The following is a 22,358-nucleotide window of genomic DNA, read 5'->3' as shown; positions in this document are numbered from 1 at the left end:
TTCCTTCCACTTCTCTCGCATCTTGCGTTCAGATAGTGAAGTATTTACTAAGCTATTAACTCGATACGCCGACGGCAGTTCATTCTCGTGAACATCCGCATCAAAAAAGACACCAAAACTCTTCTTTTGCTGTCTTCATCTTCAAAAAAACAACAAAGCCCTTCAACTCCACGCCATCTCGGGAAGAAGAAGAAGCGCGCGTCTTCTTCGACTTTGGCGGGCATGGAATGCTCGGCGGTTTGTTTACGTCGGTCGCGCGCTTGTCCGCCATCTCGAGAAACTGTCTCATTTCATCGCAAAAGTGCAACATGGGAATATTGGGATTGTCCAAGCTGATTGCGGACGTCGCTCCGTCCGCCGTCAAGGAGAATGAGATCAAGAATTATTTCGGTAATTATGAAATACGAGTGAAAATCGGCCGTGGTTTTGAGGAGTGATGGCTGCCGTGGTTACCGCGGGCTTGTGAGCTCGTGTTAGATGCTTATTTGTTCTTATTAAGTCAGTTGACTTTTGATATTCGTTTATTTTTGTTAATTGTTGGTAATTAATTCATTATGCATTATTTTAGCGCAAGAATTGTTTCGGTAATTGTTTTAAATATGTGAAAATCGGCCATGTTTTTTGGGGTATGTCGGTCGTGGTATCGTAATCCAAGGCCAATGTTAGACAATTGTCAGTTTATATTAAATTATTAATTGTAACATTTCTTTCTCTGTGTTAATTATTGGTAACCAGGTAATTACTTCAACTAAGGAATTATTACGGGAATTATAAAATAAGTGGAAACCCGCCATGTGTTTTTGGAGCGATGTCAGTCATGGTACCGTAGTCTTAGGCTTATGATAGACGATTGTTTATTCATATTAGGTGTAATACTTGTGTCATTTGTTTTCGTGTTAATTATTGGTAAATAATGAATTATTAAAGCTTTGGCAGTTAACTAATTTGTCATGTTTAGCCTGCCGAAGAAAGCTTTGCTTAGGCCATGTTATACAATTGTCCGTTCATTTAAGTCTAATTACTTGTGGCGTTTCATTTTTAATTTATTTTATTGGAAACAATTCGTTATTTTAGCTCTGGCAGTAATTTCAAATGTCGTTCTCAGCCCACCAAGGGAACCTAGGCCTAGGCAACCACTTAACTGCATCAGGCATTTCAGAGGGAATACTACTTTACGTAATCTCACCTAGGACATATTAACCCCCCCACCCCCACCCCCGTAAGGCACGACTCCTCGTTTGCATACTACCTCAGCCCTACAATGGACCATTACTTTTTAAAATGATGGTAAAGGCTACAGGCTTTTAAACCTGAACTTGTTTGAGGTAGAATGCAGAGTAAGGGTTCACAGATTATTCGGGAGGTCTAGGCCCCTGGCCAGGTTAGGTTAGGTGAAGGAGGTTAGTATATATTCCCTCTGAAATGCCTGACCCCTTACTCTGCATTTGATCCCTGGTTTGAGCTAAAAATAAATCCTATTGACCTTGTACAGAGAAGCATAGCTATGACCCCTACTGTAAAATGGTCATGCACCTCAATTTTCCTGTAGTCCCTGATGCCAATGGACAAAATGTTAGCTTAGGCTATGGCAGATGAGGTTGCCCTCCACTCACCTTTCTAGCCTACCTCCAATTAACTCATATTTTAGCAGGTTTCAGTGTCCTTTCCAGCTTGCTCTTAGAAGTACACAAACTTAAAAGGCTTTGATTGTATATTTTGGGAGGTTTTGGGTAGGGGTGCTGAACCCCCCCCCCCCAGTAACCAGGTAGGGGCACGATGGTAAGGTTAGGTTGCATTCCCGCTGAAATGACCACGACCCCTCTGTCTGTATTGACTCCTACTTTAAATGTTTGACATATTCAGCCACCACACAGTTCTTGAAACTGAAGGAAAATGTGCTTGCTTATGTCAGGTAATTTGGAGAGCATTTAATCATAACCACCATGTTGCCAAGCTTGAACAGCTGTTTCCAGCTCTGAGGAATACTCTGACATAAAAGGCTCTGGTTTGTATGTCTAGGAAAAATACAAATTAATTACAGTAATTTGGTATGTTTATTGATAATTTTCAGGTTGATATTTACGCTGTGAAATTAAGCTTTTTACAGAGGCCACCTTTGATGCCTTGGTGTAAATAGCCCTCCTAAAAGACTTAATATTTAGATATTCATTGGTTTTTCAGGCCGCAAGGTAGCCGTTGATGCATCGATGAGTCTCTACCAATTCTTAGTGGCTGTTAGACAAGAAGGCAACATGCTTATGACAGCTGATGGAGAAACAACGAGGTATGTAAAAATAAATGACAATTCTGGTTTCAGTGTTCATTATTCAAAATGAGCAAACATCATGCTAACAAAACGAAATCATTTACTTATAAAGCAAGATTCTAAGAAATTTATGTCAGCATTGATAACCATAGCTGTTTTTTTTATATTGCAAAAAACCTGAAATGGGAAAGTTTAATGAGGGTTCTGAACACTTATCAAATGATTTCTCTCTTTTCAGCCATCTCATGGGGTTTTTCTATAGAACTATTCGTATGGTGGAGAATGGCATCAAGCCCGTTTACGTATTTGATGGCAAACCTCCAACGATGAAGGGTGGAGAGTTAGCCAAGAGAGCTGAAAGAAGAGAAGAAGCACAGAAGGCTCTTGAAAAAGCTGAGGAGGCTGGTAAGTTTTAATATTAAGACAATATAGTATTTATATATACAGTATTGTAGCTAAAAAGCAAGTGGTTGATTCATTTCTTCCCATTCAAACGAATTTTGTACATAACTATCGTTATTGTGTTTTGCAAAAAGTATTACAGTATCTCCTTTTTGAATCTTAGTTTTAATGGGAAAATGAGCTAAGATGAATATAGCATTTCGTGTTATGTGGTTATTTGAATCTTTTCTAAGAGCCTTCCAATCCTGCTATTTATAGGGTGAGTTTTTACATAAATTGTTCTTGATGTAGCTTTGTTTCTTGGTTAGATATATAGTCATGGGTGGTTGCCTTCCTTATTTATTTTCAGTCACCATCATACAGGGTTTTATACTGTACTTTGTTAGATAAGGATTTTATTGTTTCCAAAAAAGCAGATAGGTAGTGATCATATATTTGGAGTTGCATTGTACTGGTAACATTAGGTACCTTCAGCATAACCTCATTCATTTTTACTCAGTCAGAGATGCCCTAATCAGCAGAGGTTTCCATTTAGCAATCTGAAGTTACAGAAAGTTTATCAAATATCCATTCTTGGGGCCCCTTTTCATTTTGTGTTCATTCTCATATTTTTATGTATTTTGAAGACTTTGAAGTTGTACATTATATCAAAATTAAAGGTCACATATGTCAGTTTGCTCTTCCAGATGTTTGCAGTAAAGGCCCTTTAAGTTTTTGTGTTAGTGTTCTTCTTAAGGGTTACTCTGTCCATTATATGGCACACTGTGGTGTAATTAACTCAAAAGGAATTTTGTCATGTCACTTTTGTGTCATGTTGTGGACTTAATTCATTCACTTTTCTCTATGGCTTTGCTCCCCAGCTCCATCTTTTTCCAGCAGTTATTTCTGTCTCTAATTTAATAAGAAATCCTGTTGGCAAGGACTTCAGGAGTAGAAATTTGTCAGATTGACCTGGTTAAGCTAAATTATAATAAGTGAAAGTTGATTTTTGAAGTTTATTATATACCTCCCGTGAGATGCAACGTTAAAGCTTTTGACATATTAGTCACAAAGTGATTTTGCAGTAGCAATCTCATGAAAACTGTTTGTACTCTTGTTTTGTAGTTATTCGTATTCAAAATGGTGGGTTTCTCCGAGTTAGTAATTTAGAATGATTATATTTATAGGTAATGTTGAAGACATTGACAAATTCAGCCGTCGTCTGGTCAAGGTCACAAAGCAGCATTCAGAAGAAGCCAAAACTTTACTGAAGCTCATGGGCATTCCTTATGTCGAAGCTCCGTGCGAGGCTGAAGCACAGTGTGCTGCTTTAGCGAAAGCTGGCAAGGTAAGTTTCATATACGTGTTTTATAATAGGTTAGTTTTTCTCTTAAATGTTAAGTTTTCTTTTGGAAGTGTCACAACTTTTGCATTCAACTCAGCTTCAGTTTTTCATGTACCTTTTGATGTTAATTTCATTATTTCTGTATTTCCCTTTTACCTCCTTGTACTTCTTCCTCATGAACACCATCTTCGTACTTCTTTCTGATGAAAACCATATTCTTTGGAAGCTTGAATTTCAAGTCAGTGGCCCTTGTGGGCTTGCTCCATATGAATAGGGTTCATCTTTTGAATGATAATTTTAACTTTTAATGTTTATTCGGTTTATTCAAACCAGACAGAGTAATTGTCAGTGGTATGGGTTTTGATACTATGAATATTTTATACTTTTAACTTGAATGTTATGAGTTCTCACATCATTTTAATTTTACAGGTGTATGGTGTTGCCACTGAGGATATGGACGCTTTAACCTTTGGCACTCCTATTTTGCTCCGACACATGACTTTCAGCGAGGCACGTAAGATGCCCATTAAGGAATTCCACCTAGAAAGAGTTCTAAAAGATTTGGAACTCTCACAGGAGGAGGTGAGGAAAATTCTGTTTGGCAATTTTTATACCGATGCTGGACATTTTTCTAGTGAACCCTTTTCATGTTATGACCTTTTAACCAGAGTTTACATTTAAACCTTACAGATTTTATATCCTTAATTGTGCAGTGTTTTGTGATTCTGCCCTTGTAGAGTCTGCATTCATGTGTAAAAAGAAACTAATTTTGTAAAAGGTACACTGTAACATGTCATCTCCAGGCTGTTTGCTTGTTCATCAGTATTCATAGGTGGGACTTTTTAATCCATTTCCTTTCCAGCTTACTTTTGGGTCCTGTTAATTGATGGTGGTATAATTCATTTTTAAAATACCCTGTTAATATGTTACTGTGACCTAGCATAATGATGACTTTTTTTGTTGCATAAATTCTTATTGATAATGAAAGCAAGTGTAATCACTTGTCCCAGGTGGTCGCCTGTTTTTAAACAGTCACAATCCATGCTTGTACTATAGCTATATATATATTTATGTGAAAAATTGTTAAAATAAATGTGGTGCCTTTGGTGGGAATGGTTGAACATATGTAAAAGGCTTTTAATTCCCAACTTATGTCCTAAGCCAAGGTTTGCTTGCAGACACAAAGCATCTGATTGCTTTACTTTTGCAGTTATGTAACTGCCATCTGCTGTTTAATTTGTTTATTAGATGTGATGCTATTGTAGGCTTGCTCTTTCATGTTTTCATCTCTAAGAATAAATAACTGAAAGTACAATGTAGACAAAATTGGGAGAGAGGACAGTAAGAATTACAAAGGAAAGAATAAGATTGAAGATTGATATTACATTTAAGGGTTATATTACATCACATATGTAAGATGGAGTAACTAAAATCTTGATGCATTCGGCCTTAGATGTGGGACGAGATAGTACATACATTCTTGATTTTTTTTTTTTTTCTTTGCTCTCTTACTCTCTTATGTATGTGATTTACAGACTGTGATATCATATTATCCATGAAGAAATGTTACATCAATCTTGCTGCTTGTATTTCCGTCATATTTCTCATTTTTCTCTCGGCTAAATTATCCACTCTGCTGCGTGTGTCTGCACAGTTTACACTAGAATCCCTTTTGATATGACCATCACAGTGTCTCGTCTAGGTTTTGTTAGTTATGTTACATTTTCTATAAAATAAAGTTATGTTACTATTGTGTGTCTGTTGGTGGCAGTAGTATTCCCTGATAATTGTAGTAAATGTGTTTCCTATAGAGGTGACCACCTGCAGTGTCTTTCCTGGTACACGATTATGTACTGTACTAGAGGTTCTTTATCCTGTAGCTGCAAACCACATTGCTTTCTGGTTTAACTGTATATTAGTTCCTCTTGGTACTTCCTCACCAGCAGCCAGCTTCTTGAACTTAGTAATTGTAACTTACACCAGTTAAAAATTAATCCTTCAGAGCCTAAGAATGTGACCCAGAGGTCACATTAAAATACTCTAGAATGCTAAGAAATTAAAGCATTAATTTAAAGGATTTTTGTCATAAGAAGTAATCAGAATCTTGAAAAATATTTGGCTGTTTTGTGGAGTAGTATATTAACAGTCATCTTTTCTTTTCAGTTCATCGACATGTGCATATTATTAGGATGCGATTATTGCGACAGCATAAAGGGTATTGGCCCAAAGAGGGCAATCGAGCTCGTCCGTAATCATAAAAGTATTGATAAAATTCTCCAAACGCTTGACAAAAAGAAGTATCCCCCTCCACAAGAGTGGCCATTTGAAGAAGCTCGGAGACTTTTTGTAGAGCCTGAAGTCAAGGACCCTAAAGAGATTGAGGTGTGTGTGTTTTCTTTACCCTTCTGTAAGAGTCGGTTTACTGCTTGCGCTGTTTGGCCATTATTGTATCAAAGTTATACTGTTAGCTATAAAAGGATCACTATAATGGAAGGTTAATTACATTGACAAATTTTGTCACTCATGCCCTGCAGATGGTTAGTGTGGTTCGTGTCATCTTTGCACCTGCAGGCAGCACTGAATGGTGTTTGCACTATCCTATTGGCCCTAGCTGCACAAGTTTTTAGCCAAGTTTATTAGCCATTATCACATCTTTCATCTTGCTCTTCAACTTTTCTGACTGTTACTTCCCGATTTTGTTATATTAAGTGCTGAATGGTATTAGGGTTCCAGTGGTTGGGCTGTCCCGAAATTCCGTACATCCATCCCCGGGGGGTTTTCTCCCAGTTTTGCCATAAGATCCTTGTACTTCATCTCATTTATTGTCTGAATTTCTTATCTTTTTGTCTAACCACTCCAAATCCCTCCTTTTTTTTTTTTTTTTTTTTTACTGTTGAAATTGCTGTATGGTGGAAAGTGCCTTGGTAGTTGGCTTCATAGCCTAATTTTCATGATTTATTCATTCATTCCATTGCACATGTTAGTCCGTCATCCTGCTTTTACTGTCCATTTACTAATTATTTCTTTAAAAAGAAGCTTACAGCCTCTGATAATTGGAATCATCATGTCTGGAACAGCCAGGAGGACAGTTTAAAGTTTTTCAGTATAATAGAATTTAATTATCTCTTGAGAAAAAATCAGTGGTTTTAAACTTTCAGAGGGTGGCATATCATTGAAAAGATATACCTATGAGTATAATGAAAATTGTTGCTTTGTTACAGCCTCTTCTGTTCTTAACTGGAATTTTGCATAATCTGTATCGCTAGAGGTAAACCAAACTAGCCATAAGGTTTTAGTTTCCTGTGAGATTTTGTAATGTACAGACGCCACCCTGCTTATGAATATTCAACTTACAAACATTCAGAGATACAAACAAATGGGATCGCAAGTTAAAATTGTGTTCAGGTAGCTCCCCTTTGCCGCTCATAAGTTCAGATTTTGTTGTGCACGCCTATTCTGTACATACAGTACTGTATGTACAGTGCATTGTGTTTTAGGCTGGAAAAACATACAGTACTGTATTGACTATACAATAACATCCCGTACTTAAATAGGCATGAAGAGTACAGTAACCAACTTGCAAATAATTCAACATACAAACAGCTCTCCGGAATGTAACTCGTTGGTCAGTAGGGTGGTCTTTGTATATGTAAATATATTTGAGATTATGTAATTATTTTCTGTTACAGTTGAAGTGGACGGAACCAGATGAGGAAGGTCTTGTAAAATATATGTGTGAAGAAAAAGGATTTTCAGAGGAAAGAGTAAGAAATGGAGCCAAGAAACTGACGAAAGCTCGTAATACTTCCACTCAGGGCCGTCTGGATTCATTCTTTAAGATTCTTCCTTCTCCTGTTAGTAACGATAATAAGCGAAAGGTAGGAAGAGATATCAGTATTTTATTTTTAGTGTAAAATAATTTACAGTGTTGTTGAGCAATGGTAATTAAATCTTGATGATTAAAGACCAATACAGGTACACTTGTTTTGGTCTTTTAATCTTGATCGACATCATTTGGTAAAGAGTATTGATTTGTTTTATGAGGTGAAATGGCAGCAAATCCTATGCTTGTTAGAGATTTGTAGCCATCAGTAAAAGCTCCGTGGTGTGAACATTTGCGCCAGACCTAACAGGTGGTCCAAGGAGGCAGTTCTAGTCTGGAGGAAATATGATCCTCCTGAATATTGATTCATTAAGACAATGAACTTGAATTGAGAAGGGCAGAGGATGGTCATTCATGAAAATGTCCCTTTATTTTGCGCAGTTACTAGTTCATGGTGGAGGGACAGTGGGACTTCACTGCTTTCAACTTTTAATGATGAATGTGATGCTTTAAAAGCATAAGTGAAGGTTCTTAGTCCCTCATTATGAGTAGATGCAGTTTTTTTTAATGTCAAGTTAAATGATAATCCATATATTTGACTAATGTAGTCCAGAACTGATCATATGGTTGCTTAATTAGCAGCAGTAATTTTGGTATGTCTGCTCCCAAGATTGTAGTTGTTTAATTATATTTAGTGTTTGCATTTACCTTTTATATTAGCTAAATGAGTTTTCCAGTGTAGATGTGTTCAAATGTTTGACCTGAGAGCATATTGCCTCCAAAATATTATTATCCCTCCTTCCACTTTTTTAATTTGATTCCAGTACTGTATGTATGTTTCTATAGCAGTTGTGACCATTTAGTTATTTTTATCCACTATGGATTATTTACAGTGATGCTTTCAGTTAAATAGTTTTGCTTTCGAATTTACTACAGCTTTCAATAAAAGTAAGGAAAAAATAAAAATCGACATTGGTTATGCTGTTTTACATTGTTCAGCAACAAATTTCAAGCCATAAAAATACAAAAATCAGTAGAGTGAAAGCTTTAAAATATTGTTTTATTAGAATGTGATCACTGCTATGCAGAACAGTACATATATAGTTGTCAAACCTGTCTGCAGCACAGGAAGAACACGTAATTAGGTCACATGATGAAAATGTTGTGTTTTACGAAAATGAGTTTGTTTTACTGTTATTTAGACAGCAAAGCACATACATCGTATCATCCCTGTTTTGACGAACTGGCATATCCCAATTTTTTTAAAGTATTTTTAGTTTTCCTTGTTAAAGTGTCTCAGTTTTTGACACTATAACATAATCAAAGTTTCAGTTGTCTGTATTGTCAGAGTCTCCCTGAAATTTCCACAAAAGATGTGCTAAGTAGAAACTGAATAATATAAAAATCTCTGAAGCCTGTGTTCTCAGAATGAGAAAAAAATGGCTTATGCCAGTTCGTGAAACTGGGGACAATATGTAGGCCAGCATTATCTGCTGTATAGAATTGTAATCCCAACTAGGATTGTAGGCAGTAAGTTAAATTTTCTTGTTAATAATGGCTGTTGTAAATGACCCATTAGATTTTGTGTTGATTTATGTTATAATTGAAAATGAAAGCATTATTGTTTTCAAGATATGGCCTTATAGCTGATATATGTTGTAGGTTACTTATGTATGTAAATTGCCCATCAGTGTACCTCACATTAGTTATTACTTAAGGGTCTTTGCTGTGTCCCTTTGGCTCCTAGCTGCAGCCTCTCTTTTCTTTCACTTTACCTCTATTCTTAGTCTCTCTTTTTCCATCTGACTTTCCACCCTCTCAAAAAATTGTTTCCTAGTGCAACTGCGAGAGTTTTCCTCCTGTTACACCTTTAAAACCTTCTTACTGTCAGTTTCCCTTTTTGAGCGCTGAATGACCTCATAGGTCGCAGCGCTTGGCCTTTGACCTAAATTCTATATTATTTATGTAAATTGAGGTTATTTTCTTGGTGGTTTGAGGAAGATGTCAGTATATAATCCCCACTTGAAGGAATTATGTGATTTATATGTTGTAAGCATATTGGGATTGGATAATGTCCTTCATGGAGACAATCAGATTCTCCCAGATATATTCAGGTTTTAAGTCTTAACATCCATTGAATGATGTAGTTATTAAGGATATGATATGAGACTGATCAGGTTTTAGTTTTGCCTTGGAGTCTTGTAACTTGTATTTTTTATCATTTTTTAACCGTCTTCCATTTTGATCCGTTTCACTTTTACTTTCATCAAGTTCACTCAGTTTTTGGGTCAGATCTTTCAAGTTGCTTGCCAGTTTTTAGTATATTCTTATTTTAAGCTTTTTAAATATTATTCTTGCCTAATTAAATTTCTGCCTCTCGCAAAATAATCATATAATTCAAAGCTCTTTTCCCAATAAATAAAGTTTTCTCTTTCAGTCAAAGGAAAAACCTGTTGCCACTCACAAAATACTCTAGTAATTTAAAGTACTTTTCCCAGTTAATCAAGTTTTCTCTCTTTTTCAGTCGACGGAAAAACCTGCAGCTGGTAAGAAAGCTAAGCGAGGAGGTGGTGGTGGCTTTAAGAGAGGAAAGTAAGGTGAAAGAATACTTCAAGCTTGTTCAGCAAAACGTCAGAAGAACTTGAACTTCGCTGGAAGTTCTTAGTATTGAATAATTAATTTTGCTTATTGCCATGGTCATCACTTATCATCGTGATGTGTATAATCTGTCGTGTTTATTAATATTTTTTCATCTGGGTTTGGTTACAATGAGAGGTGAGGTATTTTGACATTGCACATGTTACACTCAGACTTTGTTTCAGAGAAAGCAAATAGTATATTTGAAACAATTGAATAAAAATCCAAATATAATTATAATTAAAGTGACTTAATATATTTTCTCAGTACTTAGGTATTCTTTTTACAATCAGAACACATTATGATAAAGACTGGAATTAGTGCCATTTCTCCTATGGTGTGTATTGCGTGAAAAAAAATCACCTGGACAGTATTAGGGAGATGAATCTGCAGTAATTCAGGTAAATTTTAAAATGCTTTTGTAAAATCTCATGGTAGGTAGGACATGTTTTTACAGTATTGATTGAACAACAGTTTTACATTGTATCAGATAGATAAGTCACAGTGCTATGCTATCAGTATAAAAATATGTACATCAGAATTGAAACTTTAAACTAGTTGTCGTGTACTGTTTAGTCTGATCGTTATTATTTTCTCAAGGTTTGATAAAAGAATCTCATCTGTTAACATTGTGTTCTGGTGATGGTATTTTGCATAATAAAGTGTTTGTTATTACTCAAGTAATTTATCCATAATCCTTTAAACTGGATGGCACTGGAAGTCATTTTTTATTGATATTTGAGTGGGGTTTTATGTATCACCTGCCTTTATATGTTAGTTGTTACTTGAAAATTCTAATAGAACAATTTAGATATTTTTGAAGTACGTTTTGTTTGTGTTGTGGTATAATTTAGCTTATATCTATAACCCAGAACTCTCTTCTTCTTTGTATAGTAACAGGTAACTGATAGGCATTAACTTTTTGTACAGTAACAGATGACTAGTAGGCATTAACTTGATTATTTGGATTTAGTCGAATAATTTACATTCCTTTTCATATTTCCAAAAATCATTTGGTTTTCTGTTATTTTTAAGGCAGTTAAGATGGTTATCATATTTTTATATCAATTTGGATACTTTTTATATCCAGTAACATAATTTTTTGGTTTTATTCATTTACATCGTTTTCTCATCATCCATATTTTCCAGATCTTTTTTTTACAGGCAATTAAAATGTTTTAGTATAGATTCAGCCACAATTAAAAATCTTTTAGGATTAGTTTCATGCTATTAGGAGGTTTTTTAAAATGTAGCTTGAGAAATTAAGCTTGTAAAATTTGACTATAGTAACAGAATGACTTTCTGAGTGAGTGTTAGTTAAGATAGTCTTAGTAGTTAAAATTGTCACAAGCTACATTGAATCCAACCAATAATTTCTATTACAATGTGTTAAACAGATGAATGCTTTCTGTTCATTCTTATCTTGAACTTGTAACTTAATGAAAGGCAATGAAAAACAAGCAGCTAATTAAAGTTTTTATTACTCAAAACAATGTTTTATTTATTACATGTTTACAACAGTATTTTTTTACAACCTAATTAAATATTGTCTTATTTCTTCAGATAAGTTAATCCCAGTTGACTTGAGATTCAAGATTGAGAGACCTTGACGCCAACTATCCATCCCTTAAAGGATGTCATGAAATGCTCAGAGCCGTTCAGCTTTAAAAAGTTGATGAAGCTTATGCAAAGACCAAGTGCCCTTTGCCTGAAGGTACAGGAAATGAGGCCCCAAGGACTTCCAATGTGTTGGAGGCATCAGCTCTACCCATAGAACTGCGTGTCGCTGGTGTTCCTCTTGTTACCATCACCAAAGATCCAGCATGCTTGGTCTGTCACCAGGATCAGAAAATTGTCTGGTTTGTCAAAACTGCTCAGATATTGTCAGGTTGAGGCTAGATGGCACACTGAGGTAGCTGTGTGGCTCCAGCTCGTTTCAAGACTAGATAGACGTGTGTATCAGCATTTCCAAAATAAGTTGCTATGTAGTGAGGTAAGGTTCATTTTACCCTTGTTCCTTTGCCCTCCAGAAGATCAGCATAGGCTGAAGAGGAAGAGATATTTTGGCGACCTTCTATCAACATAACCACAATTAACCAATTGTTGAGGTAACTGCAACAACAAATTCCAACCTTGTGGGCTTAAGCTGCCACTGGAGCCTAAGTCCTTGCAATACCTTGTGACACCAATGACAGATCAAGCAGAGGACAAAAAATTGGTAGTCCTTCACATCAGTGAGGTCAGGAAATCACTCTTACTGACTGACAAATTACAGACTCATTGTCTCTATCCTGAACTGGGTCACACATAAAACAGAAGTGTGGTCTAGAATCAGCTGCCAACACCTCGGCTGGAATGAAAAGATGTAAAATTTCTTGATGCCCTGAAGGACTTCCGTGGAGTGAAAAGCAAATATGGATGTCTAACTTGGACGGAGTGTGACTGCTGGTATTGTGGGATGGTGAACCTTGGGCACTGCTTAGTGTAAAGCTTCAGGCAGTACAGAAACATGGGAATGTAAGCAGACGATCTAGATGGGTAAGCTGATACTGAAAATTGTGCCCAGTTAATGTGAAGATCAGCTTCTCTCCGAGCTAGAAGAAAGTGGCTTGAGAGCTGGCTCTGTGAAGAGGCTCACAAAGGTCAGCATGAGTCCCAATAAAAATGCATGTAGACGTCTGCATCTTCAGGAAATAAGACCAAGTGGAAAGGAGGTTGGTGCACCCTCGAAACTTAATTGCATTGCGAAGGAAGGGTTAGGAGCCTGAGATATACAGAATTCAATCTTGATAAACTTCCTAAGCCACTGGTCTAGCAAAGAGAACCTGAGGAAATCCTACGGGCCAGTCACACCTATATGCCTCATGCCACAACCTTGCATCCTGAGGTAGATGTCTTGTGGAAATTAACTTGACCAAGGGCAGATCATGCCCCTGTTTGAAGACCCATCATCATCCTACTTCAACTCTGCTACCCAAGTTTTTAATTTGGGGTTGAAAATAGCACTACACGTTTAAAATACCACAGACCCACTCCGGCATTTAAATGAAGGAAGGCTCATCCCGAGGTTTGCTGATCTTCAGCTGTTTCTTCACCTTGCAGATACGAGATAGAGACCAGCAATAAAAAGTCACCTAGTGATTTGGAAGCACTTTTTCAGTTACCACGACATCTGGAATCACAGCTATTCTTCGTAGAAGGATTGCAGTCACAGTCACAAAATCAAGAATAATTACAATTAGGCTACTGCTGATATGAATCAGAACTGTTCCCTGCCTTTGGGTGTAACAGCTCATTTACCTGCTAGCTGGTTTAGGGGATGAAGATTAGTCAATTCAAGTGATCCAATAACAGAAGCATTGGAAGATGCCACACATTCTCTACAAGCTGAAAGGAAAATGCAAAATTTAGTGTCCAGAGAATAGAAGTTAGAAAATTGATTTTAACAGTTGTAAAGTATCATCAATATTCACAGTAACTCTACTGGGAAGAGAAGACAAAATCTGCCACGTAACTCACAACCTGGATGTCAACTAAAATACAACAAAACTTTATACTGAAGCATTCCTGGGAAGAGCTGTTCAGATTATGCTAATCACTCATAGTGAATAGCACAGACATACATCATATGCAGGAATGAACATGTGCAGTCTAGGTCTCTCATTCTTGAACAATATAAACTGGTGTGACTGGGATTTTCTGTCAAAGAAAAAACCAATAAATAATTATTGGACTATCATTTACTCTAAATTTTGTTTTCCGTAAAAGAATGAGGGTTTAATCTCAATCTGCAGCTAAATAATATTACTGAATCTTTAAAAATGGAAAACATCAATATTATACAGTATACCCACAAATTATACTGTACATCGAAGTTAGTGGAGACCAGAAATTTGTTTACCCAAGTATTTATTAATAAAAAATATAAATTCTTTTTTTCAGTTGTGAAAATATACGTTAGTTACCTTCCATGATTGCCTGCATCTCGAAGTACTCTCGCTATGGAGTAGTGCAGAAAAATATCATGAGATTTTGTTGCGTATACGTGAGATACTCTTACTTATTGGCAATCTAACAATTTTTCATCTTTATCCTTGCTGTTCCAGCCTGTTTTCATAATGCCCTCTTGCATCCTAATCTAGAATGCCCTGAAGGTACTCTTCACCACAACAGTGTCGTTGTCATCTGTCACCCCTTCGATATAACTGAATCCAGGAGACAAGCAGATTAATCTGCTACAAAATTCTGGACCTCACACCACATACATCCTCACTACAGCAATCTACTTCAGAGGGATGGCTTGTGATGACTTGGAATCTGAAAGTATAAATTAATTACAGAAAAAAAATATGCAAGGTGGTAACTCCTATATAAATCATGAAATTCATGTACACTATGGAATCCCACACTCTGAGTAAGCTCATTTTAATTCAAAAGATGAGTCTTGGGTTTACCTTAAACGAAACCAAAACTTCCAGGTGAAAACATAATGGGTAACTTCTATGGAAAAAAAAAAAAAAAAAAAAAAAAAAAAATTGGGGGTTGGATTAATTGTATCTTAAAAATAAATCATGAAATTCATTGACTACACAAGTGGTTATGGGTTCCCACATTTTTCTGAGTAAGCTCATTTTAATTCAAAAGGTGAGTCTTGGGTTTCTAGATTTTAGCTAAATAACAAATTACCTATTGTGGGCCCTCTTGGACTACCTCCTAGGTCTCTTCAGACATGACCAGTTTGCAATACAAATTTTACCTTTATAACAAATTAGAAAAAATACTGTATAGAAAAAAAATAATACAAGTTACTACAGCAATGTCTACTTCAGCTAAGTAGGCTAGTCATAAGCCTAATTAAACAATCTCTGGCTGACTATAGGTTACCCAGATATGTTTCCCAAACCTAATTTTTGCTGGCCAAAAAAGTACAAGGTAAAGTGAACCATGTGAAGTTGATCTCTTCTTGGTAATGAATTGTAGTTTTCATACATTGCACAATAATGGCAATCGTTAGCCCATAACGAAAACTCACAGTTCTTGATATTGCTAAATACATTTTGAATGTAATAAAAGAATATAGTCTTTCTTGTAAGTAATAACTCTCAACCCCTCTGTACTGAGTGTAATCAACACTAGCACATTACTTTGTGCCTAGTAAATTAACATCTCAAAACTGACTTAATAAACATACTAAATTTTCAACTGAAACAAATGAAAACCTTTCACAGCTATATCCAGTCAGGTATCTTCAGTTCTTATCCCCGAGCATTCAGGTGCCCTTCAAATGGAGACATATGGCTGCATTAAGCAGACTTTGATCCAAATTCTGAGGCTTTCGCCAGCCTGTCACAATAGACCAAACAGTAATGTGGTCAGCAATTAAGATTAATAAACACGCCACCACAAAATAAGCAATTTTCAGTGATTATAAGTACTTAAGAAGCTTTCAAAATTGTCCTGAATATCCTGTATCCAGCATATTAGGTTTTCATACCAAAGACTGAATGAAGCCCAAAGCAAGCAAAAGAATTCACATGCAGCAGGTTATTTTTCACCAGAATCCACCAAGCATCAAATGTGAAAAAAAAAACAGGATTTATGTTCACTGCTAAAATATTAAATTAGGAAAGAATTTAGTTTCTCGCAGTTGCCTTAATGAGAAAAATTTTCTATCCCTGCTCAAAAGTTACCTTTTGAGAGAGAGAGAGAGAGAGAGAGAGAAAGATTAAATTGTGTGTGTGTGTGTGTGTGTGTGTGTGTGTGTGTGTGTGTGTGTGTGTGTGAAATTTTCTGTCCCTGCTCAAGAGTTACCTTTTAAGAGAGAGAGAGAGAGAGAGAGAGAGAGAGAGAGAGAGAGAGAGTCAAAATGGACGACTAAGAAACAACTTCAAGTACGCTATCTAGTGTTTCTTTTAAAGTTAGTGGGTCAATGTTTACAATTCTTCTTCTACCTTGTATTGCGTAGAAGTCAATGGCTAGTTCTTGTGTATTGTGGCGATTAACTGGTCTAACCTGTGAGAAAAATTAATTTTTTTACGTCGAAAAAGAGGAAAAAGGTGTATTTAACCTTCCAAAATGTATTTCCTTGTGACTAATATCCCCGAAAAGTTTCATACGCCAGAGTTACGCAATTTCTTTTCGGAGATGATAGAGAAAGGTGCATTCAACTGCTTTCATTTCCGCCATCGTCCGCACAGAAATTTAATGACCTTGCTGTCTGAAAAGCAGTCTGATTTGAATGAAATAACGGCAAATAGGTCTACAAATGATAAAAATTCATCGTCACCCAGTAGGATAACCTGCAGGCCTGGCCAAGACCCAAGCGATGAGTGTCCTGACCCTCATGAAAGTATCCACTATGATAAGTTAGGCTCAAATAGCCTTAATCCAGATTATTCAAACGAAAATACAAGCAACCCTGATGGCGGTGAAATAGGCCTACGGCCTGATAATGACGAAAGAATCAAGTCTCCTCCATTACAAAAATCACCTTCAAACCACTGGCTTTCTTCAGGTATATCGGGCCTGACTTCGCTGATCGCAGAAAAGAAACAGAAAGCAATGAAGAAAAATAATAGTAATTATGGGCTCGATTCATCTGACAGGATTAGAGAATTATGTGAATCTATGAACTCGAAAGAAACTGTAATTTTACAACCACGGGAAAAGGATAACTTAGGCCTGTCTGACTGTGACAAATCTGTCAACGAGCTTAGCGTAAAGATGATAAACTTTTGGGAAAGTGATTCAGACATTAACATGGACTCTGTGGAAGGGAACTGTTGTGTTTGTGATGTGAAGGAAGATTTTGCAAGCACCTTTAAGGCACTTTATCACAAGAAGTACTGGGTGAATCGAGAAGGTGAAATCTGTCTGCGGCAGTGTTTGATTTTTGACCTGAATCTGGATTTCCTTGAAGAAAAAGGTGATGATACAGGTATGTATTTTTCTGGGCTAGGCCTCTGCTTTTGGTTCCAGAATACTGCCCCAATCTAATGTAGTACTATTTCAGAAACAAGTAAGTATACCTGCACAGGATGTAGGTTATTTCAACAGGAAGGCAGACTGTTTCAACAACAAAGTTACACTTACGGGAAATTAGGATATTCTTTTTTTTATACAGCCCATGCAGCTATATCATATAGGATATTTTAAAATAAACAGTATTGTTGGTCAGTACAGTATATATTGGCGTTCTAACGTCCTACTTCTATGAGTCCAAAATCAAAATTTGTCATATTTTCCTGTCTCCAAAACACTAATACCATATCTCACTCATATGTGAATAAGCTTACTATCTAAACTCAAATATAAACAAAACAGTTATCTAGGCTATACACGTGTTTTTCAAGATCTTGACTGCTACCAAACATTACTAGACCATACCATATTTACTGGATAATTTATGTTCACACTTGTTAAAGTGATGTGTAAGGTATTTCAGGCAGTGGTTTGGGTTTAACACTGAATTTACTTTTTAAATATTTTTTTTTACAATGGGTATCCTCCTCTGCCCTCAAGTTAGTATGGATCTGTGGTCCACAAACAGTTCAGGAAAGAGATAGTAGTAGTTCAGCACTTAAATGGCCTTAATTTGTCATTGAGTAAAAGTAATAGTTCATATGAACTCACATTATTTTTTTTTATAGTATCTTGTAGCCTGATTGTCATGGATAATCAGCAAGGTAATTTTGATTAATTTCAGGTAAAGAGTACTTAACGAGAGGTGAATCTGCAACGCAGCGATCAAAGATACAGGATGTCCAGAATCTGATTGAATTCCAGCCTCCATCCATAATGCCGCAAGGGAATACTGGGACACCTACACTTCATTTCAAGGACCTTATAAGAGCCTGTCAGTTGCCAGGGAATATCATCGGAAAACTTGGTCTGAAGTTTACTCACAAACGGTACAGTACTCATCTGTGACTCTTTTTGTTTCTTTGTTTTGATAGCTGTTTGATATAATTAGATAATATAAATACAAATATGTTAATCAGAATATAGTGAAGTTATTTGTGGTTTTAAAACTATTAAAAGCTTATGTTTATATCATATACAGATTGAAGCCTTGTGTTCATAATTTTTTATTTACATAGGCACTATTCCATTTATCTTCCTTTTTGAGAGGTTCATATTTTCATTAACATCTTTGCATTATCTGACATTTCAGTGGTAAAAAGTTTGGCCAAGTACCCTTTGATTATGGAACTGAAGTCTGCTCTGGAAATGTGGAAGGCCAAGAGAAGTATGTGGTGTTTACAGCAGCAGGGGATCTTATTCCAGCCTCTGTTGATGTCTCACGGCATACTGAAAAATCCACGAAAAAGCTAAAACCATCTAGACCAAAACTTGAATTAGAAAAGGAGTCTGAGGTAATGATTTTCTGTTCTAATGCAAATGTAATACTTTGCTAGTGAAGAAAGACAAATGTAGTACCACTTACATTATGCCTTGCTGGGCATACTGTAAGCAGCCCCCTCCTCCTATTGGGAATGAGCAGTATCTAGTGGGAAATGGTGCATGCACTTTGGAGGGAGTTGTCTTTACCAATCAGCTTAATAACTTCAATTTCAGCTTAATAATTTCTCTTTGCCTTAATTGGCACAATGAGTATTTATAATAGTAACGAGCTGTAAATCTTGTGAATACAGGAATACTTTTCTATGATCAGTATCAAATAAAAACAAATTTCCTAATTTTCAGTCTTGCTCAGAAAGTTCTGAGGTTAAATATTTTATTATTACTATTATTATAATTCCTTTAAAACTTCAGGATGGAGCCGAGGTGGAAGAGTGGGAAAGATACCAGTCATTTCACGAGGATGTTACAAGCCAGGACCGTACCAAGGAACGTTTGTATGAAAAGGAAATCGAGGTTAGTGCATTGTATCTTAGCTTTGACCATGATTATCATCAGTGGCATAGAAGCTAAGTGAACTTGTACAAAACTTAGTTGTAAGAACTGCAATAGTCAAAACAAACTTTAACATTAGACTTGTTTTAATGATGCAATCCAGGCTTTACAATGAATCAACAAAATGCCAGTGGTACATGAACTTTCATTTTGAATGTTACAGCTGGTATGGGAGAAAGGAGGCCCCGGCTTGGTCTTTTACACAGATGCCCAGTACTGGAGAGAGCAGGAAGGGGACTTTGACGAGCAGACAACAGATGAATGGGATGTTGACATGTCTATATACTATGATAAAGGTAAGGAAGGACATATAATTATTTTCAAGGAAACTTACTTTAATATTCTGTACATTACGACTAATGTACGGATTCACTTGACCCCAGGGGTTAAGGAATGACCATCTAATCATCAGGCCTGTGTTCATTCCCAAAAATACTGTACTGTATATCATTTCTGATTAAGTCAATATAACAGGTAATCAGTAGGGCACAAGCCACTGTACTCGTATATGTTTGTTGCTTGGTTTTTTAACCAAGAAAATTTATAGGTCTATTAAATATTGAAACAGCAGTAACATGTTTCAGTAATTAACACTGATGACCTGTAAATTTATAGGTCTATTAAATATTGAAACAGCAGTAACATGTTTCAGTGATTAACACTCATGACCTGTATTGTTTCATTAAATATTATATTAAATTTCGCAGGAGCGGGAGATTTTGACGCCCAGAATAGTGTTGCAATGTTGGAGAGTAATGAATTACGGTCTGGAGCTCTCGCAAAGTCAGCTTTTCGAAGACCAAAGAAACAACTTGACAGAGGTCACCAAAGCAGTAAGCAAGACAACGAAGGAAAGAGAAAAATTAAAGGTAAAGATAGAATGTGCTAAAACTTTATCATATTTGCAATGGCTGATGTGTTGGGATTTGAAATAGCCTTTTACATGTACAGTATACAGTTGTTCAGTGAAAACAGAATACTGTAGTTCCATATTATGTACTAAACTTTTACTTTCTGTTGCGATTATGCTTTTTAGGCAAGTCATTGGTTTGGCGGAAGCTCGTTTCAAACTTTTGCAAAAAGAAATTAGTATTAGAGCTTTAGAGAAGACCTAAGTGCTCAAATTATGATACATTTCATTCCAGGGCCCAGTGCTCCCCCTGAAATAGGCAGATTTGAAGCACACACAAAAGGTTTTGGCCGACGGTTGCTGGAATCTCAGGGCTGGACTGACGGACTTGGACTAGGAAGGAAGGGAGAGGGCTTACCATATGCTCTTGATAATGATGGCCAGCATCCTTGTGATAAAAAAGGATTTGGGTAAGTTATAGTTTTTTTTTAACTGATGCAAGAATCCACTGTATTAGTGCAATTATTTTCACTAACTGAAATTGTCAGTGTACTGTTGTATAACCCAGGGGCTCACTTACACCAGAATCAATTTAGGTATCCAGCAAATCTTATATGAAAAGGCTGATATTTACGTAAACATGTTTTTTTTTCTTCACATTTGGTACAGATTCACTTATATAAAAACATTCTTAATTTTTTTTTTAAATCTCATTACTTCTTTACAATTTTGTGTAAATTTCTTTAGCTTTGCACTGTAGTAGGTAGAGAATGTTAAGACTTCAGGTATTTCCAAAACAAGAGGAGAACTGAAAACATGTTTACAGTGAAAACTTCACCATAGTGGGCACTGTAAAACAGTTTTAGTTGCTTGAACTATATGTGCACGTGGCAATTCAAATGATGTTTGGTTTGATGATAATCATCATTAATTTGCTTTCATACATATATATAAATACAAATCAGATTTACATGTGTCCTTTATCCAACAATAAAGCAGTAAGACATGATTGAAGAATTACAAGTGAAATTTAAATTATCATTCAGCTAGAGATGGGGAACAATGTCTTCCTGCTGACCGTCTCTCAGCAATCGATATGCATTACTGAACTCTTATAAACGCATAATTTTTCTCTTCTAGTTACCACGGAGAGAAGCTCCAGGGCTGGGGGGTGCCATCTACCTCTTCGTCTAGAAGAAATTTTTCCTCAGGGCAGGATCAGGAACCTGCTATTCGCATTTCAACAGTATTTGACTCTCCAAAGGATGTTGATCCTCCTGTTTCTCATCTGAGGACAAGTGAGCCCACAAGGTTAACGCATCGACACCAAGATATCAAATTCTCAAAGGCATCAGATTCACCTTAGTCATAAGATGCATATCTGTAAATATTCTGTGTACAGTATACTTCAATAGATTTTTTATTACTGTATTTTGTACAAAGTCATGTTGTGATTCTATAGATGCGAATTTGTAAATTTATTTTTTTCATAAAATAGTGCTATTTATTATCCTTCACTTATCTTAATTATTCAGCATCTATATTTCTTTTTTGTTGACATAACATGATCATCATCATAAGCATTTTTATGCTTTTCCCTTTATATGAGATTAAATATGGAATGAGTTCTCTCCCTGGTCCTATGCTGTCTCTGGCTAACTTTATTTAGGTATCAGTCTTCATCTAACCCATCCCACCTTTTCCCCATAATTTCTTGGGTCTCCTCACAGGTCTTTGTCCTGCTGTTTTCATATCCACTGCTTTTCTGACTATCTGCTCTTGACTAATATGATCAGGGAAAGTAAAACACGACTAATATGATCAGGGAAAGTAAAACGCGACTAATATGATCAGGGAAAGTAAAACGCGACTAATATGATCAGGGAAGGTAAAATGCAACTAATATCAGGGAAAGTAAAATGCAACTAATATGATCAGGGAAAGTGAAACGCGACTAATATGATCAGGGAAAGTAAAACGCGACTAATATGATCAGGGAAAGTGAAACGCGACTGATATGATCAGGGAAAGTAAAACGAAATCAACATGAAAAACTGGATGTCAAAACAAATGCTCATGTGTGACTGGTTTTCCTTATCACAATAGATTCTTGATTTCAACAGAACTCTGACTGAAATTG

At 36.2% G+C, this 22,358-nt stretch overlaps 2 protein-coding genes across 2 annotated transcripts; both read left to right on the top strand.

Moving 5' to 3' along the window:
* Nucleotides 1-209: 209 nt before the first annotated feature.
* Nucleotides 210-11,942, top strand: Fen1 (flap endonuclease 1). The gene is made up of 8 exons (XM_067090246.1): nt 210-390; nt 2,182-2,284; nt 2,505-2,671; nt 3,835-3,995; nt 4,422-4,574; nt 6,156-6,374; nt 7,682-7,870; nt 10,340-11,942. Exons 1-8 carry the CDS (start codon nt 228-230, stop codon nt 10,409-10,411), a joined length of 1,227 nt encoding a protein of 408 aa, XP_066946347.1. The 5' UTR covers nt 210-227; the 3' UTR covers nt 10,412-11,942.
* A 4,417-nt stretch (nt 11,943-16,359) lies between these two features.
* On the top strand, nt 16,360-21,713 carry LOC136830642 (G patch domain-containing protein 3-like). The gene is made up of 8 exons (XM_067090227.1): nt 16,360-17,389; nt 18,158-18,362; nt 18,626-18,827; nt 19,228-19,329; nt 19,532-19,664; nt 20,076-20,237; nt 20,514-20,688; nt 21,359-21,713. The coding sequence occupies exons 1-8, from the start codon at nt 16,528-16,530 to the stop codon at nt 21,582-21,584; spliced, it is 2,067 nt and encodes a 688-aa protein (XP_066946328.1). The 5' UTR covers nt 16,360-16,527; the 3' UTR covers nt 21,585-21,713.
* The last annotated feature ends 645 nt before the right edge of the window (nt 21,714-22,358 follow it).

This window comes from Macrobrachium rosenbergii, chromosome 47 (genome assembly GCF_040412425.1).
Source record: "Macrobrachium rosenbergii isolate ZJJX-2024 chromosome 47, ASM4041242v1, whole genome shotgun sequence".
In the NCBI taxonomy this organism is placed as follows: Eukaryota; Metazoa; Arthropoda; class Malacostraca; order Decapoda; family Palaemonidae; genus Macrobrachium; species Macrobrachium rosenbergii.
Note: the sequence above shows the minus strand (reverse complement) of the source record. Positions and strands in the feature narration are given on the sequence as shown.